At 46.7% G+C, this 27,942-nt stretch overlaps 3 protein-coding genes across 12 annotated transcripts in view; 2 read left to right on the top strand and 1 right to left on the bottom strand.

Moving 5' to 3' along the window:
• Positions 1-18,284, top strand: part of mgl (Megalin) — a 141,634-nt gene extending 123,350 nt beyond the window's left edge. For 3 of the 4 annotated variants that reach the window (NM_001103454.3, NM_132335.3, NM_001298125.1), the window contains exons 5-15: positions 1,151-1,423; positions 1,522-1,776; positions 2,843-5,161; positions 5,242-10,902; positions 10,977-11,188; positions 11,248-11,654; positions 11,719-13,223; positions 13,287-13,599; positions 13,661-15,847; positions 15,927-16,174; positions 16,246-16,930. In NM_001103454.3, the coding sequence (NP_001096924.2) occupies positions 1,151-1,423; positions 1,522-1,776; positions 2,843-5,161; positions 5,242-10,902; positions 10,977-11,188; positions 11,248-11,654; positions 11,719-13,223; positions 13,287-13,599; positions 13,661-15,847; positions 15,927-16,174; positions 16,246-16,466 (13,601 nt within the window). In that variant the 3' untranslated portion in view covers positions 16,467-16,930. Of the gene's footprint in view, positions 1-1,150; positions 1,424-1,521; positions 1,777-2,842; positions 5,162-5,241; positions 10,903-10,976; positions 11,189-11,247; positions 11,655-11,718; positions 13,224-13,286; positions 13,600-13,660; positions 15,848-15,926; positions 16,175-16,245 lie in introns of all 4 variants that reach the window. The other variant, NM_001298124.1, reaches the window with a different exon arrangement.
• On the bottom strand, positions 18,186-20,146 carry BCL7-like. Its single transcript, NM_132334.4, has 2 exons — positions 19,515-20,146; positions 18,186-19,217 (listed from the first exon to the last, which is right to left on the bottom strand). The coding sequence occupies exons 1-2, from the start codon at positions 19,858-19,860 to the stop codon at positions 19,099-19,101; spliced, it is 465 nt and encodes a 154-aa protein (NP_572562.1). The 5' UTR covers positions 19,861-20,146; the 3' UTR covers positions 18,186-19,098.
• Positions 20,147-20,552: 406 nt separating this feature from the next.
• Positions 20,553-27,942, top strand: part of Zdhhc8 (Zinc finger DHHC-type containing 8) — a 31,720-nt gene continuing 24,330 nt past the window's right edge. For 3 of the 7 annotated variants that reach the window (NM_167189.6, NM_001272453.1, NM_001103452.4), the window contains exons 1-2: positions 20,553-20,665; positions 21,602-22,318. In NM_167189.6, coding sequence (NP_727339.3) covers positions 22,227-22,318 — 92 coding nt within the window. In that variant the 5' untranslated portion in view covers positions 20,553-20,665; positions 21,602-22,226. Of the gene's footprint in view, positions 20,794-21,601; positions 22,319-27,942 lie in introns of all 7 variants that reach the window. The other 4 variants (NM_001298123.1, NM_001258663.3, NM_001103451.3 and 1 more) reach the window with 2 other exon arrangements.

Genomic DNA, 27,942 nt, shown 5'->3' with positions numbered 1-27,942 from the left:
CATCTTAAAGCTCCGATTCGCCAGCAGTTGCTCTAATTTAGTCATTCAAATGCACGACTTTGCCTGCTACCTCTTTCTTGTTAACGGAACCCTTGACAGACACACACCCTCCGTTTCCTACCGATACCCTGTATATTCATATTTGGAAAGGGGATGGGTTACTCAGATATTACAGCGAAAATAAGTTATTAAATAGAACAAAATAAATATTGGAATATACAGTTTAATTATGAATAATTAATTTATCGAACTTATGCTTAAAGCTACATACATACATTTCAATTAGTTTTTATACCCAGTTTTTACAAGTACTGGGTATTCTTGGTACCCTTCTTCCTGCCGTAAGCGTTCCATTTTTGTATGGCTTTCGGGGTGGGGGACTCTGCAACCAACTACTCGATAATTTATAGCACTTTTGCCTGCCGACACACACACAACTCAAGTGCACAATCCGGGGCAGATGGACGGGCGGACAAACGGACGGACAGATAAACGGACGGTTGGACGGACGAGTCAAGCGGACAGACAATCACGCCCGGCACTGGTACAGCGACCATGCATTATGTATACGCCATGCGTGCCCAGCCCGAAGCCCCAAAACCCCAAAACCCCGAAAGCCAGCACTCCGCCCGCAATGTCTGGCATCAAAATTTAATGTCTTTGGCAGCACAAATAGTTTTGGCCTGCCATTTTTAAGGACCACCTCCGTCGTCTACCCATTAAAATAGTGAATGGTTGATGAGCCGAGAACCGGTTTCTGTCTTGGACAATAGGGGTCGAGCATTCAGGGAAACCCCACTGAGCCATTCAGTAGCCGCCTGCAAAACATCTATGGATCGGTCCCGAGCCGTACACTCAATGCAAATGCAATTAATCACAATAGAGGTGCACAAAATGAGCCATAATTGAGTGCAGTCATGTACAGATTATTAACTTTGGGCATTAACTTGACAGAAATTCGTAACAGCAGGTCGCCGAATATTTATATAATTAAAGTAGTAATAGGTAGTAATAGGTAGTAATAGGTAATAATAGGTAATATGGCATTTAATCTTAAGGAAATATTCCAACACTTCTTTGAATATAAAATGTATGCTAATTTCATGTATGATGAATTAATTAATTTTGTAATTGTCTTGATCTTATCTAGCGTACCGCAAGTGCCAGCACACGGACTTGTTTTGCAACACGCCCACTGGAGCACCGGCGGAGGGCGCCCGCCTCACCGGACCCTGTGTGCCCAAGGAGAAGCGCTGCGACGGCTACTTGGACTGCCGCACCGGGCGGGATGAGGTCGGCTGCAGTGGCGTAGCCTGTCGCCTCGACCAGTTCCGCTGTGCCAACGGACTCAAGTGCATCGACGCCGCCCTGAAGTGCAATCACCGCGATGATTGTGGCGACAACTCTGACGAGCAGGGATGCAGTAAGTAATCGCAATGATAGAAATCCACGTTCCTTTTTTTTTTTACTAGATTATTTATACATACTCTTATACTTATTTACTTGCCATGTTTACTTTAGACTTCCCGCCATGCCACCACGCCCAGTTCCGTTGCACGAACGCACTGTGCATACCGTACAACTTTCATTGCGATGGCTACCACGACTGCGCCGACAAGAGCGACGAGGCCAACTGCACGGCCATCGCCTGTCCGGACAACAAGCACCTCTGTCCACGTGGCGGCGCCAGCGGCACGCCCAAGTGCATCCTGAAGTCGCAACTCTGCGACGGCAAGCGGGACTGCGAGGATGGAAGCGATGAGGAGACCAACTGCTGTGAGTATCCATGTAGTTTCCATCCAAATCTTCTACAACATTACTGCTTACCACCGTTTTTTTTTTTTGAGCAAGCCATGTGAAATAATGGTCCAAATATGGAATGGCATAACTCGTCGAACTCGCAATCGAATTCCAAATCGATTTGGGTCCGAATTTTGCAACTTTATTTCTTTGCCAATTTTTGCAAATTAACCATTTGGAAAAATGCAAAAATTAACTTAAAAATACGACGATTTTTAGCCAAGTTATGGTGAAAATACCCCTTCTAAATTACAAATTTTTTGCAAAAGACGTTTTTCCGAATTTCAGACGTCAAAAAATCAGTTTTTTTGCAACAACTTGAAAAATAATTGTCTGAATATGAAAAGTCATACCTCGTTGAGCTCGTAATAAAATTTCCAATCGAACTGTGTTCAAAAATTTAAATTAAATTTTTTTGCCATTTTTTGCAAATTTTGATGATGTTACCCCTTACAAAAAATGCGAAAATTTACCCAAAAATTAATTTTCCTAAAAACTTCAAAAAGTGATAGGGATCGTTAGTACTGGTAATTAGCTGCTCAAAACTGTTATTCTTACATCTATATGAGAATTTTTAGCCAAGTTATGACGAAAATTCCGGTTGTAAATATCAACTTTTTCCCAAAATCCGTTTTTCCGAATTTCGGTCTTCAAATAATCAGTTTTTTTGCCATAACTTTAAAAATAATTGCCTGAATATAGAATGTCATATCTCGTTGAGCTCGTAATAAAATTTCCAATCAAATTGTGTTCAAAAATTTAAAATTAATTTTTTGGCCATTTTTTGCAAGTTTTGACGATGTTAAAAAATGGAAAATCTTGCTCAAAATTTAAGTTCCCAAAATCCGCCAAAAAGTGATAGGGGTCGTTAGTATGGGTAATTAGCTGCTTGAAACAGTTATATATTTATTGATATGACCATTTTTAGCCACTTTATGTTAATTAACCCTTAAAAAAAGAACAATTTTCCTGTTTACACACACATTAATGTACATATTTGCATTACCTGACCCACGATATCCATTTTTTCGCCCATCTCCAGCTATTGCCTCATGCCCCGCCCTGAGCTGTGAGTTCAAATGCGGACCCTCGCTGACGGGTGGAGTGTGCTACTGTAAGCCGGGCCAATCGCTGGCTCCTGACAACCGGACCTGTGTCGACCTGGACGAGTGCGCGGAATGGGGTCACTGCGACCAGCTGTGCACCAACACACTGGGATCGTATACATGCCAATGCGCCCAGGGCTACACGCTCATCAACGACTCCAAGTGCATAGCTCCGGATGCGAATAACTTGCAACTGATATTCGCCCACGATCGTGCCATCATGCGAATGCTGCCGCATGGCAGTGAGCCCAAGATTTTGGCCAATGCAACTGCCGCGGCGGGTGTGACCTTCCATTATGCCCGGAACACACTGTACTGGTCGGACATCAAGACGAGGAAGGTTCAATCACTGCCGCTGGATGCGCAGAACAAGGCCGTCTCGCCCTTCGATCAGACCCTTCCCGGCACCTGGGCGCCCGTCGCTCTGGCCGTCGACTGGGTGGGCGATAAGATATATGTGGCGGATTTGGTGGGTCAGAAGATCGATGTCTTCGAGCTGAGTGGTCAATGGCATGCGGTTGTTCTGGGCTCTAATCTCACCTCACCCGCCGATCTGGCACTGGATCCCACGGCTGGTCTAATGTTCGTTGCGGATGGCGGTCAGGTGCTCCGTGCCCATATGGATGGCACACATGCCAGATCGATTGTCTCGGAGGCGGCCTACAAGGCCAGCGGTGTGACGGTGGACATTATCAGCAAGCGTGTCTTCTGGTGCGACTCCCTGCTGGACTACATTGAATCCGTGGACTATGAGGGTGCTCATCGGGTGATGGTGCTCAGGGGTCAACAGGTTCCGAGTCCCTCGCGATTGGCTCTGTTCGAGAATCGTATCTACTGGACGGATGCCACCAAGCAGGGCATCATGTCGGTGGACAAGTTCGAGGGTCCCACCTCCATTCAGGTTACGTACAAGGCCAAGGACATCAGGGAGCCGAAGGGCATCATTGCTGTTCATGCGCTCAGCCAGCCCAGAGTATCGAATCCCTGTGGCAACAACAACGGTGGCTGCAATCACATGTGCATTGTGACCGCCGTAAAGGGAGCACCCACTGGCCTGGGATTCCGTTGTGCCTGCTCCACGGGCTACCAGCTGGAAACGGATCTGAAACTATGCAAGCCAGTCAGTGAATTCCTCATGTACTCGCAGCAGAGATTCATCAAGGGAAAGGTATTGGAACCGGTAATTGAAGGATTTAGTGATGCCATCATGCCGGTGGTTTCGAGGCGTGCTCGTTTCGTCGGTCTGGATTTCGATGCACGCGATGAGTTCATCTACTACTCGGATGTGCTGCAGGATGTGATCTACAGGGTGCACCGAAACGGAACTGGCCGGGAGATCGTCTTGGCCTCTCAGAATGAAGGCGTTGAGGGACTGGCCGTCGATTGGGCCTCCAAGAATCTGTACTACATCGATTCGCGCAAGGGCACCTTGAACGTCCTATCCACCCGAAATGTGACACACAGAAGAACCCTACTGAAAAACCTGAAACGTCCCAGGGCCATTGTGGTCCATCCCAATCGTGGTTTCATCTTCTTCTCCGAATGGGACCGTCCTGCGAATATCACCAGAGCAAACACAGATGGTAGTGGTTTGTTGGTGTTCAAAAATGTAACCCTCGGCTGGCCAAATGGACTATCCATCGACTTCAAGGAGGATCGTGTCTACTGGTGCGATGCTCTATTGGATCACGTTCAGCATGCCAACCTGGATGGCACGGATATTAAGACGGTGAACTCACGACTGGTGCGACATCCGTTCTCCATTGTCATTCACAACGATTGGATGTATATCACGGACTGGCGCCTGGATGCCATTATACGTTTGCACAAGCTTACGGGCGAGCAGGAGGAGATGATGGTCAGAGAGCCGCAGACCAATAGACTGTACGGCGTTAAGGTGTACAGTCATGAGGTCCAGAGGATCGCGGACACGCAACCTTGTCACAGGAACAATGGTGGCTGCCAGAAGATCTGTTTCGCTGTTCCCATCGGAGCATCAAATGGTACCGATGGGGTGACCACTTCGTCGCCCTCGTTCGGTCGCCTACAGTCGCGCTGCTCGTGTCCCTATGGCGAACGATTGGCCGACGACCAGGTGAGCTGCATTCCCGATCCCAGTGCCGAGCCACCAGTGCAACCCTGCCCGAACTCATGGGACTTTACGTGCAACAATCAGAGGTGTATTCCCAAGTCGTGGCTATGCGACGGTGATGATGACTGTCTGGATAACAGTGATGAGGAGCAGAACTGCACAAGTAAGTACTAGGATCAAGTACGATCAAGTCCTGGAACTTCCCACTATAATACCATGTTTCTCTTTTCTCTTCATTTAAAGAGCCCACTTGCGGATCCAACGAGTTCCAGTGTCGATCGGGTCGCTGTATTCCGCAGAACTTCCGTTGTGACCAGGAGAACGATTGCGGTGACAACTCCGATGAGCAGGAGTGCGGCAATGTGACCTGTGGAACGTCCCAGTTTGCCTGTGCCAATGGACGCTGTATTCCCAATATGTGGAAATGCGATAGCGAGAACGATTGTGGGGATAGCAGTGATGAGGGTGACTTCTGTGCCGAAAAGACCTGCGCCTATTTCCAGTTCACGTGCCCGCGAACGGGTCACTGTATTCCACAGAGTTGGGTTTGTGACGGCGACGATGATTGCTTTGACAAACAGGACGAGAAGGATTGTCCACCGATATCCTGTCTGGCGAATCAATTCAAATGCGCGGATCTAAGGCAATGTGTAGAGGAGTCCTACAAATGTGATGGCATACCGGACTGTAATGATGGCTCCGATGAGGTGGGCTGTCCTTCCATGGGACCAAATCAGTGTAACCTGGAGAAGCACTTCCGTTGCAAGTCCACTGGCTTCTGTATTCCCATCGCCTGGCACTGTGATGGCTCCAATGATTGTTCAGATCATTCGGATGAGCAGGATTGTGGTCAGATCACCTGTGCCCAGAACTTCTTCAAGTGCAACAACACGAACTGTGTATTTAAGGCATACATATGCGATGGCAAGGACGATTGCGGTGATAATTCGGATGAGGGAGCTGAACACGCATGTGTCCCACCCCCGTTCAAGTGTCCCCATGGTCAGTGGCAGTGTCCTGGCGTTTCCGAGAGATGCGTGAACATCACATCTGTCTGTGATGATACGCCCGATTGTCCCAATGGTTCGGATGAGGGTGAGGGCTGCGATTTGGCCGAGTGCGAACATCAGGCGGGTCAGTGCTCTAGCTTCTGTCAGAAGACCCCCAACGGTGCGTTGTGTGTGTGTCCACCTGGTTCGGAGATCGGCGAAGATGGCTACACCTGCATAGATAGCAACGAGTGCGATCCACCGGGTCTCTGCTCTCAGCAATGTACCAACACCAAGGGCTCCTACTTCTGCTCCTGCACAGATGGCTATGTTCTCGAGCCGAATAAGCACACTTGCAAGGCAGTAAACCACACCGCCGCCTTCCTAATCATCTCAAATCGTCACTCCATTCTTGTGGCAGATCTCAAGGAACAGGGACTCGAGAGGGTGCCCATCATAGTGGAAAATGTGGTGGCCACTGCTTCCAATATGCACACAGGCACTATTTTCTGGAGCGACATGAAACTAAAGAAGATCTCCCGATTAGATCGCGGTATGGAGCCACAGGAAATCATTAACACGGGCCTAGACTTGGTCGAGGGCCTGGCCTATGATTGGATTGCCCAGAATCTCTACTGGCTGGACAGCAAACTGAACACCATCGAAGTGTCCGCGGAGAACGGTTCCAATCGTCTGGTTTTGGTCAGGGAAAACATCACCCAACCAAGAGGCATGTGCATCGATCCCAGTCCCGGAGCAAGATGGATCTTCTGGACTGACTGGGGAGAGAACCCAAGAGTGGAGAGAATTGGCATGGATGGTACTATGAGAAAAACGATCATCAATACCAAGATCTACTGGCCCAATGGCTTAACTTTGGATATAGCAACAAAGAGGGTTTACTTTGCCGACTCCAAGCTGGACTTTATTGATTTCTGCTACTACAACGGCACCGGTAGACAGCAAGTCCTGGCCAGTAGTCACTATCTGCTGCATCCTCACTCGTTGTCCTTGTTCGAGGATACGCTCTACTGGACCGACAGGCAATTGAATCGAGTGTTGTCCGCCAATAAGTTCCGTGGCAAGAATCAGACCGTCGTTTCCCACCTGATAAGTCAACCCTTGTCCATCCACGTTCATCACGCTTCCCTGCAGCCCATGACTCCGAATCCCTGCGCCGGATCACGCTGCCAGCACTTGTGTCTGCTGAGTCCCAGTGCCCCGGAGGGTTACTCCTGTAAGTGCAGGCCGGGCTTTAAGCTCCTGAGCGAAGGTCGTTGCATCGAGGAGGAGAATCCCTTCCTCATGGTCGTCAAGGGTACACAAATTGTGGATCTTCCTTTGAATGGTGGCGATGCGAGAGCCGGAGCTCTGGCCCCAGTTATTGGAATCGAAAGCAGCACGGGCTTGGACTTTGATCGCAAAGGAGAGACGCTCTACTGGGTGCAGGGCAGGGAGGATGATGATGAGAACTGCACCATCTATACGACACCCTATGGTGGTGGCAATAAGACACTCTTCCTGGGTATCGAAAATGGAATTGTGGGTGCACCCTACACCATTGCATTCGATTGGCTGGGCAGAAATCTTTACATTGGCAACCGGGTGGCCAGCAACATTGAAGCCGTGCGCGTGGATGGCAAGCAAAAGTATCGCACCATAATCCTGGCCAACGATGGTTATCCCAACTCCGTGTCGCGGCCCAAACAAATTGCACTAGATCCCACCGAAGGTAAGCTCTTCTGGATCGACGAAGGAGTTCTGGAAGTGCCCATTAAAATTGGCAGAGTTGATATGAATGGACAGAATCCCATTGTAGTCTTCCAGGAGTTTGCCCATCCCGAATCGTTGGCCGTGGACACGGAGAAGAAAATGGTGTACTACAGTGCTAGCAATCCAGCGGTGATCGGTGTCATGGACTACAATGGTGACGATCATACACTGATCTTGATGAAGGACTCGCATCCGATGGCCAAGCCCAGGAGCTTGGGCATCCTAGACCATAGGCTTTACTACCTGGATCCGTTGTACGAGCGTATTGTGAGGATTGATCTGCCGCACGGTGATAATCCCAAGACCATTGTCGACAACGAGTCCGATCTGCGGTCGATGATGATCTACAAGAAGCGCGCCCTGATGCAACATCCCTGCCAGACGAACAACGGTGGCTGCAAGCACCTTTGCATTCCCGGACCTGGTGCAACCAGAACGTGTGCCTGCGGCATTGGATACAGAAAGGAAAACGAGATCAACTGCGTGGCGTATAAGATCTTTGCCGTGGTCTCCCAACTGGACATGATCAGGGGCTATAGCTTGAGCGATAGCTCCGAGGCGATGGTACCGATAAGCGGACCTGGCCACCACATTCTCCATGTGGATGTGATGTATCGCGAGCAATGGATCTACTGGGCGGAGTACAATCGTGGCTACTGGAATGGCATTTTCAGATCGCGACCCAATGGCACCGATCTGCAGCATGTGGTCAAGGATGGCATCGGCAGTAATGGCATCAGGGGTTTGACCATCGATTGGGTGGCCGGCAATATGTACTTCACCAACGTCTATCCCCATGAGAATTATGTGGAAGTTTGCTGGCTGGATGGTAGCAATAGGAAAGTGTTGGTGAAGACAACCACAGATGCACCACGTGAACTGGCCGTGAATCCCATTAAGAGGCTACTCTATTGGATCGACTATGGCCAGCATCCTAGGATTGGAAAAGCCCTCTTGGATGGCAGCAAATGGACACCACTGGTGACATCGGGCATTTCGTTGCCTCGCGATCTAACCATTGACATGCAGACCCATGACATCTACTGGGTGGACTCGAAACTGGACACCATTCAGAAGATTTCGTATAATGGCGCCAATCGCAAGATAATCCGCAGAGATCTGCCCAACCCCATGGGCATTGCTGTCTATCTGAACGATGTCTACTGGGTGGATAGGAATCTGATGACCGTGTTCAAGGCCTCCAAGCATAGTGCCAATGAAACTGCCACCAGCGTGAGAACGAATCTGGAAAAGCTTAGGGACATCGCCATATACAACATCAACAATCAGCCGCAGGACGATACAAATCCATGTGCGCATTTAGGAAACGGTGGCTGTGATCAGTTGTGTTTCAGTTTCCCACCGGATGGCGGAGCCTCCGGTACCTCAGGAGGAAGGAATTTCCGTTGCGAATGTGCCACTGGAAAACTGAGCGCCGATGAAAGAAAGTGTGAGGTGGTCAACGAGTACCTAGTCTTCGCCACAAGAACTGAAATTCGAGCTGTCAATCTTGATCCCCATTCCACGGAAGTTCCCTTCACTCCACTGACAAATCTCACAAATGTCGTGGGTCTGGACTTTGATTTTGCCCACAACCGAATGCTGTATACCCAAATCCGTCCGTGGGCCAAGATTGCGTACACCAAGGCGAATAAGCCGGGGCACGATGACATCACTGTGGTCCTGAACAAGGGCATTAATCCCGAGGGCATTGCCTACGATTGGACCCAGCAGAAAATCTACTGGACTGATAGCTCGAACAACTCGATCTATGCCATGAATTTGGATGGTAGCGAACTGGTTATGATTGCCCGCGTTGAAAGACCGCGAGCTATTGTCCTCGATCCCTGCAATGGCACGCTATTCTTTACGGATTGGGGCAGGTTCGGTACGTCTGGCAAGATTTTCCGCACCACCATGGCGGGTTCCCTGAAGAGAGCCATTGTCGACAAGGATCTTTCGCAGCCAAGTGGCTTGGCTATCGATTATGATGAGAGACGCCTATACTGGACGGATGCGGTGAGAGAGAAGATCGAGAGATCCGATCTGGACGGTCAGAATCGAGAGCTTCTGGTGGCAGCCACCATTTATCCGTTCGCCATAACCGTGTTCAGGAACTACATCTACTGGACGGATCTTCAGCTGAGAGGTGTCTATAGGGCTGAGAAGCACACTGGAGCCAACATGGTGGAGATGGTGAAGCGATTGGAGGATTCTCCGCGAGATATTCGCATCTACAGTTCCGATCGCCAAAAGTGCAATGTGAATCCGTGCAGGATCAACAACGGCGGATGTGCCCAGAGCTGTCATCCTGCCCCGAATGGCAAGGCCGAGTGCAAGTGCGACGATAGCACCAAGGTGGTGAACGAGGGAAGGATGTGTGCCCCGCGAAACAATACTTGCGAGGCCAGCAAATTCTACTGCAAGAACGGCAGATGCATTTCGAGAATGTGGTCCTGCGATGGCGACGACGACTGTGGCGACAACTCCGACGAGGATCCCAACTATTGTGCCTATCACTCCTGCTCCCCCAACGAGTTCCGCTGCAACAACGGACGCTGCATCTTTAAGTCGTGGAAGTGTGATCACGAGAACGACTGCAAGGATGGTTCCGATGAGCTGGGCTGCGTCTATCCACCATGTGTGGATGGTGAGTTCACTTGCGCCAATGGACGGTGTATTCCACAGGCTCAGGTGTGCAATGGTGTGAATGACTGCAAGGATAATGCCACATCGGATGAAACGCACGAACGGTGTCCCATGAACACCACTTGTCCGGCGAATCATCTGAAGTGCGAGAAGACCAACATCTGCGTGGAACCCTATTGGTTGTGCGATGGCGACAACGATTGTGGTGACAACTCCGACGAGGATCCACTGCATTGTGGCCAACGAACTTGTCCAACCAACAGTTTCCGGTGTCCCAACCACCGATGCATTCCAGCTACCTGGTACTGTGATGGTGACGATGACTGTGGCGATGGAGCCGATGAACCACCAGATTACTGCAAATCGGAAGGACGCACATGCTTCGGGGATCTGTTCACCTGCGACAATGGCAACTGCATACCAAGGATCTACATCTGCGATGGCGACAACGATTGTTTGGACAACAGTGACGAGGATAACCGGCACCAGTGCAGTGAGTTTCTTGGCTAAGTCCCTTATAAAACAACCTTATAACCCATCTTATATATCAACAACTTGCTTTCTCAGATGACCGTAAGTGTGATGAGGAAACGGAGTTCACTTGTGTGGAGAACAAATCCTGGCAGCGTGCCCAGTGCATACCCAAAAAATGGATCTGCGATGGTGATCCGGATTGCGTTGACGGAGCCGATGAGAATACTACTCTGCACAATTGTGCCACCCAGCAGCCCTGTGGCGAGGATATGTTCACCTGTGGCAATGGACGTTGCATCAATAAGGTGAGCTTAAAGAACCTACATATATCCCAATGTTAATATTAACAAATATCATTTTGAAGGGATGGATCTGTGACCATGACAACGATTGCGGCGATGGTACCGATGAAGGCAAATTCTGTAACTCCAAGTACAAGACCTGTTCGGCCCAGGAGTTCACCTGCCAGAACTTCAAGTGCATCCGAAATCAATCCCGGTGCGATGGCGAAGACGACTGCGGTGATCACTCGGATGAGGTGGGCTGTGCCAAGGAGAACATAACCTGTCCACAGGGTCAGTTCGCCTGTACGAATGGTCAGTGCATCGACTACAATCTGGTGTGCAACAAGTATCCGGATTGTGCCGACGAGTCCGACGAACCTGCCCATTGCAACGTGGATGAGTGCGCCAAGGTGGAGATCAATCAGTGTGGCCACAAGTGCGTGGACACGCTGACAGGTTACTACTGCGACTGCAATGAGGGCTACAAGTAAGATCCTTTCTTGATTGGATTTTAAAAAATATATACCTCATACCGAATTTATTCCATATAGACTGCTAGCCGATGGCAAAGCCTGTGCGGATGTGGATGAGTGCCTAGAGCAGCCGGGCGCTTGTTCTCAGCACTGTTCCAATACCCCGGGTGGATTCTACTGCAAGTGCGACGAGACCTACTACGAAAGGCAGAACGATGAGCACACGTGCAAGCGTAAGGACAAGATCCCACCGTGGCTGATCTTCACCAACAAGTACTATGTGCGCAATATGTCGGTGGATGGACATCAGTACAATCTTATGCACCAGGATCTGATGAATGTGGTGGCTCTCGACTTCGATATACGCGAGGAATACATGTACTTCTGTGATGTCACGGCCAAGACCATCTTCAGAGCGAAGTATGGAGAGGCCGATGACGAGATGCCGCCGGAGAGGGAGGCTGTCATCAGGCACGATTCCCATGGCCTGGAGGGCATCGCCATCGATTGGGTGGGTCGCAAACTGTACTGGCTGGACAGGCACTCCAAGAACCTGGATGTCTCCGAATTGGACGGCAGCAAGCGCAAGACACTGAGAAGTGGCGTCGTCGATCCGCGTGCCATCGTCGTGCATCCTGGTATCGGTTACCTGTACTTCACCTCCTGGCATCTGCAAGCCTATATTGCCAAAATGGGCATGGATGGTTCGAACTTCTCGAGAATTCTAAACTGGAACGATGGCATCGCCTGGCCGAATGCTCTGTCCATTGATTACTTCACGGATCGAATTTACTGGGCAGATGCTCACTTGGACTACATAGCATATGCTGATCTGGAGGGCAGACATCGTCATACGGTGCTCTCAGGAAGCAAGGTGCCTCATGTGTTCGCACTGAGTCTCTTCGACGACTACATCTACTGGAGTGACTGGAATTTAAAGGCGATCGTGAGGGCCAACAAGTTCCATGGTGCGAACTATACGGTGCTGAGGAATACCACCCATCGACCGTATGACCTGCACATCAATCATCCGCTGAGACAGTTGCCCTACACCAATCCGTGTGGCACAAACAATGGCGGTTGCTCACATCTCTGCCTGATTGCTCCGCCGCCGGAATCCACCTATCTGAACATCGAGGGATATATCGAGGAGGGTGCACCAATCTTCAAGTGTGCCTGTCCCAATCAATTCTATTTGGCCAGAGACATGAAGACCTGCGTGGCCAACTGTACGGCCGGACAGCATTTGTGTGGCGGACGAGATGAGAAGTGCATCCCATGGTTCTGGAAGTGCGACGGTGAGAAGGACTGCAAGGATGGCTCCGATGAGCCCGCTACCTGCGCTCCTCGACACTGCCGTGCTGGAACGTTCCAGTGCAAGAACACCAACTGCACACCATCGGCGACCATTTGCGATGGAGTGGATGACTGTGGCGATCGCAGCGATGAACAAAATTGCGATCTACCCTGTCCACTATCCGATTTCAAGTGCAAGTCCAGCGGCAGATGCATCCTCGATAGTTGGCGCTGCGATGGAGATGCCGACTGCAAGGATGGCAGCGATGAGGATCCAGCCGTCTGCTGTACGTATTAAATGTTTCCTTAATTTTTCGACATTTTTTATCCTGTTATATCCACAATTTCAGTCAAGCGAACATGTGATCCGAAAACCGAGTTCTCCTGCAAGAATGGCCGCTGCATTCCGCAATTGTGGATGTGCGATTTCGACAACGATTGTGGCGACGACTCCGATGAGCCGGCGTATATGTGCCGTCAAAGGAACTGCACCACCGGCTGGCAGAGGTGTCCCGGCCAGTCCAACTATCGCTGCATTCCGAAGTGGCTGTTCTGCGATGGCAAGGACGATTGTCGCGACAACAGCGATGAGCTGCCCGAGAACTGTCCCAAGTGCAATCCGGAAACGGACTTCAAGTGCGGCAACAACCGATGCATACCCAAGTGAGTACTTGAAATGATCTTTCGAGCCGGATTCCAGATTCTAATCTAATCATCTTTCCAGGCAATGGATGTGCGATTTCGCGGACGATTGTGGCGATGCCAGTGACGAGAATGAGGCAGTGTGCAAAGGACGCTATCGGGAGTGCTCCGAATCGGAGTTCCGTTGCGGCAATGGCAAGTGCATATCATCCCGCTGGCAGTGTGACCACGAGGACGACTGTGGCGATAACTCGGACGAGATGCACTGCGAGGGATACCAGTGCAAGAATGGCACCTTCCAGTGCGCTTCCGGTCACTGTATTGCCTCCTACTTCCGGTGCGATGGCGATCGCGACTGCCGCGACATGTCCGATGAGGTGGGCTGTCCGCCCAGATTCCCCGGCGGTCGCTATTGTCCTGAATCGCGTTTCCAGTGCAACAACAACCTGTGCGTTTCGCTGTCCGATTTGTGCGACGGCACCGATGATTGCGGCGATGGCAGTGACGAGGATCCCAGCGTTTGCAGTGACTTTAACTGCGATACCCTGCGACGATTCCAGTGCTCCAATGAGCGCTGCGTGGCCCGCTATCAGATCTGCGATGGCGTGGACAACTGCGGCGATGGCAGCGATGAGAACAACATGACCCTATGTGCCAGCAAACAGAAGCCCTGCGATCTGTACACGCAGTACCAGTGTGCCAACAAGCATTGCATCGAGCGGTCCCAGGTGTGTGATTTCTCCGACGATTGTGGCGATGCTAGTGATGAGTTAGGATGCCACCACACGAGCAGTTGCTCCGAAGCGAATCGGGGTGGATGCCAGCAGCATTGCCACAATCTAACGGATGGTGGATACATTTGCACCTGCTATCCGGGCTACATCATAGCCGCCGACAACAAGAAGAAGTGCTCCGACGTGGACGAATGCCTGACGCGACAGCACACGTGCTCCCACCAATGCCACAATCTGAATGGCACCTACTCGTGCAGTTGTCGCGAAGGATTCCATCTGACGGACGGCGCCAGCGGCGTATGCCGTGCCGAAAAGGAGGATGTCATTCTCCTGTTTGTTAATGGTCAGGAGATCAGAGGTCTGAATTGGCATAAGAGCGAGGAGTTCGCTGTGATAGCGGCGGAGAAGAGGATCGAGGCACTGGACTACGATGCGCAGCAACAGATCGTCTTCTGGGCGGATAGCTATGACAAGACCATCAAGCGATCCTACATGGTCAATGCCATCGATGGCAGGGCCAAGATCGGATTCGCCCAGGACCTGAACATGAAGGGCGGCTCGAAGCCCACTGCTGTGGCTGTGGACTGGCTGGCCTCGAATCTCTACTGGACCGAAATGGACAGGACGGGCTCGAAGCCGCGTGGACGTGTCATGGTGGCCAAGACCGATGGTCGCTATCGTCGCTCGATCGTGAATGCTGGACTCGAGGTACCCACCTCGATTGCTGTGAATCCGCAGCTGGGCAGAATATACTGGTCGGATGCGGGATCAGCTCCCAAAATCGAGGTATCCTGGATGGATGGCTCTAAGCGCCGCCCACTGATCACCGAGATGATACGACATCCCGCCGGCCTGACCATCGACTACTCGCAGGATCACATCATATACTGGGTGGACACCAAGCTGAATGCCATCGAATCGATGAGAGCCGACGGCTCGCGCCGAAAGGCCATTGTGCGGGGCGATCAACTGAGGCATCCGGTGTCTCTGGATCTCTTCGAGTCGAACATGTTCTGGATGACCCGCGATACGGGTGAGCTGGTGCGCCAGGATAAGTTCGGGCGCGGAGTGCAGGTGGTGCTGCATCGCTATATCGTCAATCCGTCCGGCCTGAAGGTGTACCACGACAAGCGGTACAACACCTCGCTGCCCAATCCGTGCGACAACTCCACCTGCTCCCACCTGTGCCTGCTGGTGCCGGGCGGCCATCGTTGTGCCTGTCCAGACGCCTCTGGACCGCCGCCCTCGCACCGCAGCACCGCCGAGGTCATCTGCAATGCTGCCGCCGAGCATCCGCGCCCGGCTCCGCGAATCTGCCCCTGCCAGAATGGTGGACTCTGCAAGGAGGACGCCCAGGGTGAACTGCTGTGCGAGTGCCGAACCCAGTTCGTTGGCGAGCACTGCGAGACAAGCACGATGGGAGCCTTTGGCCATGGTGACGCTAATGTCACCGCCGTCGTGGTGCCCATCATGGTCATCCTGCTGGTGATGATGGCCGCCGCTGGCGCCTGGTATGTCATCCGCAAGCGACCATTGTAAGTACCTCCTAAGGATCACCTGGATATCCGCATCATATATACTAATTACCAACATTTTTCATTCGAATCCTTTCAGTGGCAAGCTGGCTCGCATGCCGGCGATGACCTCGTCGCAGAGCGTGACCTTCCGTCACGGTTCGAATGTGGAGTTCAACGAGAGCGGCTTCCCAGGAGCATCTGCGCCGGGAGCTGGCGATGTGGCGCCCATCGAGGGCTACAACCTGCAGACGGTGAACGCGAACAAGGCGCGCGACTTTGCCAATCCCATGTACGATGCAGTCCAATCGGGCACCACCGCCGATCCGGGCATGGGCAATGGTTCGGGTGAGTTTTCGCTTAACGGAGTAATACCATGGATTGTAGCTAATCGGTATATCGCTTTCTTTCTCCCATAGGCATTTATGATGTGCCCGGCGAGCCGTCGGCCAAGGTCAAGTCCATGGGCCACCATGCGGGCGGTTCGTTCACGGAACCCGCCTCGGCGATCATCGCGCCCAGCAGCATTACGCACAAGGCGTCGCCGCAGCTGCAGCTGCGCACCAGGGAGCTAGATCCTTCGGCGGACACCGGCAAGGACACGCAGTTCCTGGTGGAGGAGGATAAGTCCGAGTGCTGATATCAAGCCCGTCAATCGGCTGTCGTTGCGGCGGCAGTTGCGATGGCCAGTTGCCGCCAACAGCGCCGGCAGCATCAGCAGCAGCAGCATCCCGAGAACAGCTATCCGCTGCAGACATAACACATACTGGTCAAGCAGAGGAGGGAGCAGCATCAGAAGCAGCAGCATCAGCAACAGCAGCAACATCAGCAGCAGGGACAGGGACGTTCTAGTAGTAAACATCACAAATCCTGGCAGGTAGCCACCGCTGGCAAGGTCACCACCAAGGTCTAGCCGTGACCCCAACAGAAAACACACACCACCCACAGAGAGTAGCAACACGATCAGGAGGAGAAGATGCAGGAGGAGGAGGAGAAGGATCAGCAGAAGGAGGAGTAGCAAGTCCTCGGGGACTGGGGACGCCAATAAGCAAACATATCCAAAAATTGATAAACATATGCAACCCCCCACAGGAGAAACCAACTAAAAACAAAAAAAAAAAAACTGTTGCAATTATTATTAAATAATTACTAAAAACAAAACTATAAATGTACACAAAACACTAAGAGAGCAACACAGCAACTTTTGTAAAGCCAATTTTTGTAGCCCACTGTTCTTTTTTTTGTTTTTTTGTAATTTTTGTGCGAAACTAATGTTTTTTGCTAATCGAGATACTTTTGCGCAAAACAGGAGGATTGTAAAAAGCAAGCAAAAATGATAAACGAAACAAAATTAAGGCAAGAAGTATATTTTTTTGAAAGCTAAATGACAATATTAACTATATATGTATGTAAATCGGAAAACAAAATATCTATATGTATACACAAGGCAATTAGGGGACGATTCCCAGCTAGGATTTCTATATATTTTTCTAAAAAATAACAAACAAAAAAAAGCGAGCTAAAAAATATACAACAACAAATTATATATGTATGTATATATATATATATATGTGTGAACCTAAATGTATCGAGCGAAAGAGCAAAAACTTTTGTGCTAAATCCAGGATAGAAAACAAGCATTCCCCATTCCCCACACACACACACATATGTATATCTATTAATTATAATTATAATTATAATTTAATTATTTATTCAAACACACACAGACAGGACAGACAGGAAAGTGCTAATAATCCAGAATACCAGGGGCTTTTCCGCATTTCCAATTCGCAATACATTCCAAAAACAAAAGATACGTGCAATCCCCTCCCCCCGCCAACCGCCTACACTGTGCAACAAAGAAAAGCGTAGCTTTTCCTTTCTCCCGTTTTTTTATTTTTTTTTTTTTTTTGGTTCTCGCGCAACCCGATCTGCTTTTCTATTTTTCTCTATTTTATTACGTTTTGTGTGTGTAGTTGCAACTTGTCGCGCGTGTTTTTTACACACCATATATAAATATATAAATATTTTATTTTTTAATTATATCATCGATTTATGAATTGTATTATGATTTATGATTTATCTTTCTCTTCGAAAGTCGAAATGTGTGTGCATTTTTTTTTTCATTTTCGTTCTCTGTGCAAAATCTGTGCTTCCCTTCATTTAAGCGTGTTTTAGCATAAATTTTAGTGAAAGATGAGAGAAACTAAAGCTGTATACGCCAATCGGGCCATATACAACGCTATATGTGAAGTTAATTGTATATTTAATGTCAAGCTACATAATGGATAACGAAAAAGAAAACCAGAACATAATAAGAGTAAAACTACGAATGAAATGAAAAAAAAAACTATTTGTTGAAAGAATAAAACTTTTTTTTATTATTATACATACGGGGGGAAAATTGTAAGATGAAGAAAACTAAAACATTCAATAAAGAAAAATCATAAAAAAATGTAAAAAAAAAACAATAAGTAAATCTTCAGCGAACATTTGCATATTTTTCGCGCCCTGCTGGCAGTTAAATGTTAATGTCACATTTATGTTGGTAAGTGTACTATAAAGAGGTTTACTGGTTCAATTTTCGATTTCGGTTAATCTTTGTGCATCTATCGCGGGTTCATATTCGTTTTCGGTTTGACTTGCTTTGATCAATTCGTTAACAAACTATAAGCTTTAGCTTGTAAACGCTTCGATTTCAAGTCTGTTGCATTCACTGAATGCGTAGAAAAGCGTTTACAAGCGAAATTTACAAGGAAAATCAACTTATGAACGAGTACATCAATTGTTTTCAAGCCAGTTTTATAGTGAACAAAAAAAAGTAGCCTTTATGTTAGTACGCTAAGTTATAAACTAGTTGTTGTCAAAACGTCTAGAAATCGAAAGTCAAAAAACTTTACACGGTTTACAACATTCAGACTGGCTGTTTTGTATCTTAAGCAGCTATTACAAAATTACATATCCATTCTACGTTCGTACTCAAATCGATTCGCATGTCTTTCTAATAAATAAGTTGTCACATTTGATCTTAATGCTATGGACCTATGACCTATCGACCATCAGCTACCCCCGCTTTGATGACAAATAAATGAGGCTTATGGCGGGACAGTCTGACAGCCGTAAAGAAACTGCTAGTGTAAGGGAAGTGCTTAAGTCTTGGGCTGAGGCAGATACTCTCTCGTCGTCCGGTGCTGTCGGTGCTAACCTAACTTAACTAGGGCTCTTAGTTAGTTGCTGCTGCTGCTGTAGACGCTGTGCCTGCGAATGTTTGGCTAGTCGCTCGTCTTCAATCGCTTCACGGGTCCATCGCTGCCCTGCGAGTTCGAGTCCTCAGAGAAGGGCATACTCGACACGAAGTCGGCGCCCTGGCTGTCGGACACGACGGAGAAACCTGTGTACAGATAGAGATCGCATGAATAAGACAGAGTAAACATGTGCTTTGGAGTGATAAATTGTGCTGAATAGGAAATACGCTTTGAAGCCAAAAACCAAATGTAAACAATATCGCTAATGCAAAGACAGCAATTTTTATAGCAGCTCCGCAAGCTTATGAGACTAATGGCACCTCGTAAAGGTCCTAAAATCCATATACTGCATCCTGTTTTTTTGTTTTGGCTCCTAACGCAGTGCTTGCAGACATAGAACCCAACTACTTATTTAAAGAGAACCAGCACATAGCCATCCTTACAGGTGTTAGAGTCCTCGGCGGTTAGTCCCTGGTAGCTGGGCGTGATCTGCGGCGGCGTGGGCGTGCCCTTCTGAGAGTTCTCCTTATCGCTCTTGCTGCCGCCGACCGGCGTAACGCCCGAGCCGGGGGGCGGTCTCCGGACAGCAGCCGATCCCGGCGAGGACTCCAGCTTGGCCTTCTTCTCACTGGCGGAGGCGATGGGCACCCATTTGTAGATTTTCATGGTGGTGTCGCTGATGGTCACCCACTTCTTCTCCCAGTGGCGCACCTTGTCCACCGCCTGCATCACCCGCTTGATGTCATCCTTCGCCCGGCTGCGCGTCTCCGCCCGCACGCTGCGCGACATGTCTGTGGGTCGATGGCGCCTGGTCTGGCTCTTCCTGCTTTAATCGCTTTTCCTCCTTAGCCAAAGTCGGCGTCACACGAAAAGCCGCTAAGTGTTTTCGCTACTTCTGGCTGCTTCACAACTGAACTCTCCCCGTCTGGCTTTTAAGTGGGATCGTGTCTCGTGATTTTGGCTGGTCTCGACCAGTTAACCAGTGGATAGTTCAGTTTTTTTGGCAATTCGCAAAAATATTTTTTAATACAACAAAAATAAGTAATCGATAGCAAGCGTGATTTTCAACTGATGTTATCGAATGATTGCCCGTTGTTTTCACGGGCTGCAGTGTGACCATTGGCTAAAGGTCCGTGCTAAAGTGTGATAGCTTATTAATTCGTGTATGATTTGTAACTCAAGTGCTTAATTTTTGAGCTGAGCTAAATTATTAGCCGTTTGTTTTTGAACAGCTACAACCGTTAAATTTTTAAATAATAATTTTGAACTGTTAGTCCAACGGTTTCTATTATCTGGCAACGCCAATGTTGCCAAATGGTATAATCTAGTATATTTTCGTGTACCATCGTGAGAGTGATGGGCGAAATATCGATGCGCGATGAGTATCGATTTGTCGATTCTTTATCATCGACAACATATCGATATCACAATGCTACGATGTCACTTCGATGGCTCGATGGTTTTTCGATGTTTTTCCACCGACCGACGAAATTATGCGTACGCTCCGCTTATTTTTTATTTATTTTTTCGTAATGCGAACCGAACGTTCGCCGCCCATTAGAATGGAATGAAAAGTCGCACAAAGCCGGGAAAAGTGAAGTTATTTACGCGAATTGAAACTCGCAGTGCGTGCGAGCGAGAGCGATAATTAAGATGAAAATGCAGGCGACGCCGAAATAAAAAACAAAAAAAACGTTGCAGCAACAACGTGCGTGTGCGAATGTATGTGTGTGCGTGCGTGAATGTGTGTGTCTGCTGGTATATGTGAAGAGCCAGGCGAACGAGCAAGAGGGTGATAGGAGGACGAGGAAGAGAAGAAGAAGAAGCAGCGGTGGAAAAGAGAACGAAGAAAAGTGGGGAAAGACGAAAAAGGCAAAACGACAAACGCACACGAAATTGAAAATAGTTGTACGAAAATCAGGAGAAAGCCAGCGATCTTATTTTTTTCTTAAATTTTCCCCCTGGATAATTGATATTAGAAATGTGTGCGTAAGCTAACACCGATACTAACACCAATGCAAACGCAAGGCTAGAATCGCTCCTCGCCCGAAAGAGAAAAAGAGAGAGAGAGAGAAACGCAAACAAATTGGAATAAATTATAGAAATTTAAAATAAAGTAAACAACTCAAATGGCAGGAATTTAAACAAAAGTAAACAAGGGGAACGAGCGATATAAATTAGTTCAACATTTCGGAATTTAAGTTAGAGGAATCTATGTTAGTGTGATATTTTATTTCATTCTATGTTGTCATTTGATAAGTTAAACATTTTACTTAAATGTGCAGCAATATGCTAATTAGCACTAAACATTTTATTTTATTCAATCATAAGTATTCATTTTTTTAAGTGAGATTCTTGGGACTCAGCAGTAAATATAATACGAATTGATAGCGAATGTATGAAATGCGAGTGTAATGTGTCATTTGAAATTGTGATTTTTTTTTCAAGTGAAAGTTAAGTGAAATATTTTTCTTGAGTGTACCTAATCAGTTTCATTTATAAATTTATTTCTGCAATTTCCCCAAAACAGCAGCCGCTTCAAAAGCCAGAACTTTGAAAAGTCGAAGCTGAATTTTCCCCGAGTTTTCCCGATTTTCCGTTTCCCGCGAATCTGAAAGCCGCGCTGCCGGCGTCGCTGTCTCTGCCGCCGTCGACGTCGTCGATCCCGTTTCACGCGTCGCCGCTTCGTCTCGCCGTCTCGCTTGTTTCCCGCCCCCTCTCTCTCTGCCCCTCGCCCGACCCCGCCACCCGACCCTCCTACCAAAAGTACCCCCCCCCCCCAACCAAAAAAAAAAATAAAATCATCCTTAAACAAAATATAAAAGATACGAAATAAAACAACAAACACACAGAGAGAGAGAGCGAGTGAGATAGATAGATTGAGAGAAAGCCAAGTCAAGAAACGTCATCAAGCGGCAGCAGCAACAACAACAACAGCAGCAAGCACAACAACTGCAACTGCAACCAAAACGGCAACCTCATCAGCGACAGCAGCAACAAAAACAAAACGCATTTCATTGCCAAGAAGAAAAAAACGGTCAACGACACTGCAACAACATTGGCCAACAGCAACAACAACAAATCAGCAATACTGAGAGACTGCACTAGCAACAACAACAACTGAAACAACAACCAACAAATAGGAAAATAGGAAAATGCCCAAATGCGATGTGAAAACGCGCTACATTCCTGCGACTTTCGCCTGGATTGTGCTGCTTCTGACCACATTTCTCTTCTTCTTCTATCCGTAAGTAGCCATTTTAATGATAAAATAATTATAAGTTAATATAACATTCAACAGTTTAGTTCAGAAACCTTAAAAAAATGACCAAATACCTTTGAGTTTCTTTCGACTGAATTTCATTTCCATTGTCACAAAAGTAGTGCAATCTGCGAGTGGGTGCTATATATCACTAAATATATATGGTTAGTTTGCGGTGGCTTCGCGAGAAGTTCATGAATATTGAATGTGCCTTAGGCGGTATTCACTGTTGCCACACACGCGTACTTTCCTCTCTCTAGACCCCCCCCCCCCCCCCCACCCTCGTGGAGCGGCGTAATCAAAGACGACCCTTCGGCCTTCGTCTGCCAGCCAAAACCATAGAAAACCAGCCCAGCCACCCACTCAGCTTTCCACCCACCACCCACCATTGGCCCCACCCACATTATTTTCTTAGTAGCTTGCAGTTTTGTTGCTGGCACTTTATTTATTTTGCTCGCATTTTCGTGGATTATAACGACGAGCCGTAATGCATTATTATATGTGGGACAGCAGCTTTGTTGTTATCCAGTCTGGCCCCATTTACCACACCGCCCCCCCCCCCCCTAATTTTCCTTGTCTTAGTCATCTCTCAGTGGCCATTTTACTGCCCCACCGCCGGCATCTCCACCTCACACCGCCCCCGCCCCCCCACACTTGGCACTCAATTTGCAGTTTGCTCTGTGCGGTTTTTTCGCTCCTTTTTGCATTTTGCTGGTTTTTTTTTTTGCGCAAATTGTTTTCGTGTATTTTGGTCGTAAAAAGAATTTCAGTTTTCAAAATGCCGGGGGAAAAATGGATGAAAAAAAAATATGATGATGATGCACGTGGCTCGAGGGTCTGGCAGATTTTCCGTCTATGCCAGGAATACATATGTCACGGTAATTAGATGAAAAACTAGCATATGTTCAATATTTCATATTTCAAAAATATATTTCATGGAGCTAATGCAGCTTTTCCAAAAAACAAAAAAAACATGATAAGATTTGCTGTTTTCGTAATTAATTTGCGGTTTTATCTGAGCACATTATATTACTGCATTATTTATATAATAACATTATTATTAAAATCGTGAAACCTCCGCATGGTATAAACATTTTTTGCTTGTTTTTTTTTTTTTTTTTTTTTGAGACAACTAGAAGGCCAAGGGAGCAACAAATTTGCATAGCATGTGCACAATTAGCACATGAAACGAAACCAAAATAGCAATTAAGCAGTCTGTTTGAGACCCCCGAATGCCTCCCCACTGTCCGCAGACAGTTTTTCCCCATTTAAGCACACAGTTTTCCATAGGTTTTCCCTAGTTTGCCCGCTTCAAGCTTTTCCTAATGACGAGTTCTTGTGGTCAATTGCAGTTGCAATTGCAGCGCTTGGCATTTTCCCCGTTTTTCATCAAATTGCAAACCGTTTTTCCAACATCACCTGAGGACAATTTTGTTCTACTTTATCGTCACCTGGCTTCTATATGGGTCCCTTCCTTTTTCCAAGTACACAGTGAGAAATTTAAACCCTTTCTCTATTAATTATAACGAAATATCTATGCTTTCGAAGGTCAGGTTGATGACATTCCTGTTTCAATCAGGCATTTAATATTAATAATTTATTATTGAAATTGCTTAGATGGTATAATTTTCTCTCTGTGCACATTTCCGCCACCTTTGTGCTCGTTGTTGCCTTTTTCGGCTTTCCTTTGTTACAGTTATCTATGCTGCTGCTGCTGACTGGCTCTTTGTTTTAGCCAGCTGAGTGATTCGCAGTCACAGGAGAGCTGCCACGCCCCTTTACGCCCGCCCCTCTCCACGAAGCCCGCACTTTTCCATTTTCACATTTTCACTTGACTCTTGCGGCAACACTTGAGTTCTGCACTTTGTTTGCCACCCCTCTCCACCCCTCTACTTCCCAGCCCTTGTAACTGGTTGCCTGGTTTGGGAATTTGTTTATTTAATTATGCCTTGCCTTTGTGCTTTGTTGTTATCTGGAGTTTTGGGCACGCGGCTGGCGTATTAAATATCGCCTAGGCTCAAAAACCAGCTTAGACCAGCTTCAGTACACTGAGAGAAATGCACTGCAAGTCGATAAAGTATTCGGGACTATAATTGGTATATTTCAACTCACAACAGATAACAAATTCAGGAAAGGTTATAATTAAACTATATATAAAACAATAACATCAGCATTTTGGATGCAACTTCTAGTCTAGTGTAAACTTATAGTATAATATGTTCCATTATTTTCGCAGTGTACCGCTGCCATAGTTTTCAACGCTTGTTTGATTAGCCGGCGACGTCATCTGATTGTGATATGGGGAGTGGTGTAGGAATTTCGGATAAGGAGGTTCGGGTCGGTTTGGCAAAAGTCCAATTACGGAATATATAGTTCTTTATGCCCCGTTTTTTCACTTTTCGCTTGCCCTCGCTTCTTTTTTATACATATATATATATAAATAGTTATTTTTTTTTCTTTTTTTTTTTTTGATTTCCCTCTCAATGCCACAGGTTGCCTTTGTTACTATCACCTACACAAAAAAAAAAGAAAAAGAAAAGCTACGCTTGACAAAACAAACCGAAACGGGGAAATAAAAAAGAAAATTAAGTAAAACACGACAGGGCAGAAAGCGAAAAAAAAAGACCAAAACTGTTGCTAACATGGCAACAACAAAAAGCCGAAATTAAAGGGAAGCAACGGCGATAAAAACTACGGCAACACAAATGCGTCACAACAACAGCTTGGACAATAGTTTTAGCCACCCACGCAATCCGTCCATGGCCAGCGCCACGCCCACTGCCACCCACAAACGCCCACAGCCCACCGCCACATTGAAATTCTAGAAGCCGCGCTGCCACTCAGAGTGATGATTATTCCTCGCTGTTTCGCTTTTTTCTGCTTTTGTTTGCGTTTGCATTTGTTTTTGTCATTAAGTTTTCAAGCCCCAATGCTTCCCCATATCGCCCAGCGCCACCCAATGCCACCCACCTAATCCGCCCGTTTCACACATGGAACAATGAGATTTCTGACATTTTTAACGCCGCATACGTTTGTGTTAAAACAATAGTTAGTTCATTGCGGAGCGAACCGTAGATTCATTCTGCTCCAATAATTCAGTAGTTTTCATTTTGTGCGAAATCACTTTAAAAAACCAGCCTGAATCGCTAAGAATCTTTCCAATTACCCAGAAAATCTACTTAGAAAATAGTTAACCATTTTCCGCGGCAAAGTAATCAGCAAGGAGAAACTAACTTCGAACTTCAACCTAACTGTTTTTTAGCTCGAAGCCAAAGATAAAGTAGAAGCTAGATAATTATAGGAAAATGGTTGGTAGTGGGGTGGTGGTGTTTGCCCAGGGAAAGTGACTTTAATTACACAATTTTCAAGTAATTAAATTTCCGTTTTGTTGCTCTGACAACTTGGATCAAAAGAAAATTCGCAGGTGGCGAAAAACCAAGAGAGAAGTGGACGCAAAACGAAAAAAAATGAAAGGGGTTGAAAAAGCGGCTGGCGAAGAGATAAGCTCGGTTTAGTCTTTCGCAGAATATATACATATTTATATATATATATATTAGTAAAATATACAGTCAAAGGAAGGAAAATAAAAAAGGCAGATGAGATGGCTGGCAAAGTAACCGCTTTCGGTCAGCGAAGTTAGGCTAGAAAAACCAACACCACCACACTCGACCCAATTAAATGTTGTTCGTAATTTGTGTTAAAAGCATTTCAAGGACTACATTTATTTATTTCTATTTTTTGCCCCAAGTTTACCTACTTACTTGTGGAGCCCGGCCGTGCACACATTTTCCTCGACTTTTCCCAGCGGTCGTCCGGTTTTGATTTTCTTCATTCATTTTACTTATTGCTTATTACTGTCACTTACACTGAGCGAACAGGCTACCACCACAAATTAATTGATGTCTATAAAACCACTTAGTAAACTACAATAATAAAATACTTTAAATGAAACTGGAAACTGGAAATCTATAGATATTATTATAATTATATATTATTATATATTATGTTTTCGAATGTTATAAACGAATTGATCTTCTTTGTCTGCCAGTGTATTTGGGCCATTTTCCTCAATTTGCCTCTATTTTTTCACTCGAATCCACTTGAGATATTCATTTGGTATTGCTTTTGCCTTTTCTCCTTGTGGCTTTTTGGCCCCTCGCCTCTTTTTTTTTTTTTTTTTGATGGAAAGCACCCCTCATTTTGGCGGTTTTGTGTGTATTTGTCCACTAATTATAATAAACAAAGTTTTTCTTTTCACTAGCAATTAGGCGACACTTGTGATGAGCTAAGAGTGAGGGGGGGGGGAGGTCAAATATTGAGAAAATGATCATAAGTATCTGTGGTTTGTTATTGAAACATGTACAAGTGTGTGTACATTGTGTATATGAAAAAATGCTCTAATTTGGCAGCCGTTTGAATATGTATTAGTTATTTCTAACAATTTTTTTGCGTAATAAAATCTAATTAATTGTTTAAATATATTCGAGAGAGTGAAATTATGCGACAGCAGGTGGTCCAAAGCAATTTACTGGAAAACCCATCGCAATTTGCTTTTTTGTTGATCGTTTAATTTTATGCTAATCATGTTACATGAACAAAAACCATTTCCACCTGCCGCACCAGGGTGTGTGTACACTTGTGTGTGTGTGTGTGTGTGTGTGTGTGTGTGTGTGTGTGTGTGTAATTGCACGCAGGTCGTGACCTGGGCCAGCCACGCCCACGCTGTTGATGCCGCCCACTCTTTTTGACTTTGATGCTGAAGCAGCGGCCTTGGTTCCTTTGATACCCCCCTCCCCCCTCGTCTACACCCGCATGTTTGGATGGCTTTTCAGCATTTTCCATGAGCGTTTTCTAATTGAATCGAATTTGTGGCGACCACGCGATATAAATTATACCTAAATACCAACTTGATTGCAGGTGTGCTGCAGCTGAAAAGCGCCCACACACAGGCCCACATTACTACAACTACACTGGGAGAAATCTCCCTTAAGTTTGAATTATGTGGCATTGAATTGCAAATACTATAGATATACATTTGAACAAGTTAACTAGGTCTTAAATCTTATAGACCTGATTACAAAACATTCTAATCAATTCTCTACCACTTTTTATCCCAGTGTACATTTACACATTTTGTGTTTCAACCTTTGCAGCTGCCCACAACATGTTATATATATACATATATACCCTAGAACATATATTCAGTAACCTTGATGTTCAAACGCATTTACCTAATGTTTATAATCACTTTTGTGGCATAATGTGTTTACCTGTAACATATTTGGGCTGCACTTTATGCAATTACCAGCCAGTTAGTTAGTTGCATTTAATGTGTTGTCTTAGATAAAACGAAATATTTTGCATAACGAAATTTGGGATATTTAATGCACACATTTGTGAGCAAAGTTTAAGTAATTTGGCTAATCACATTTGCTAGTAAATTTGTGCAAGTATTTTTGCACTCTAATTGCAAATATGGACATCCGTTAAATTGATGCGAATATTAATTCATAATTTATAGTAAATATTTCAGAGATTTCTGCAAACCTGCTTCCCTTGCGGATTAATTATAAATTTCTGCTTCACAGCAGCAGAAATTTGATGAAAAC

This window comes from Drosophila melanogaster, chromosome X (genome assembly GCF_000001215.4).
Source record: "Drosophila melanogaster chromosome X".
Taxonomy (NCBI): domain Eukaryota; kingdom Metazoa; phylum Arthropoda; class Insecta; order Diptera; family Drosophilidae; genus Drosophila; species Drosophila melanogaster.
This window is presented reverse-complemented; position numbering and strand designations above follow the sequence as displayed.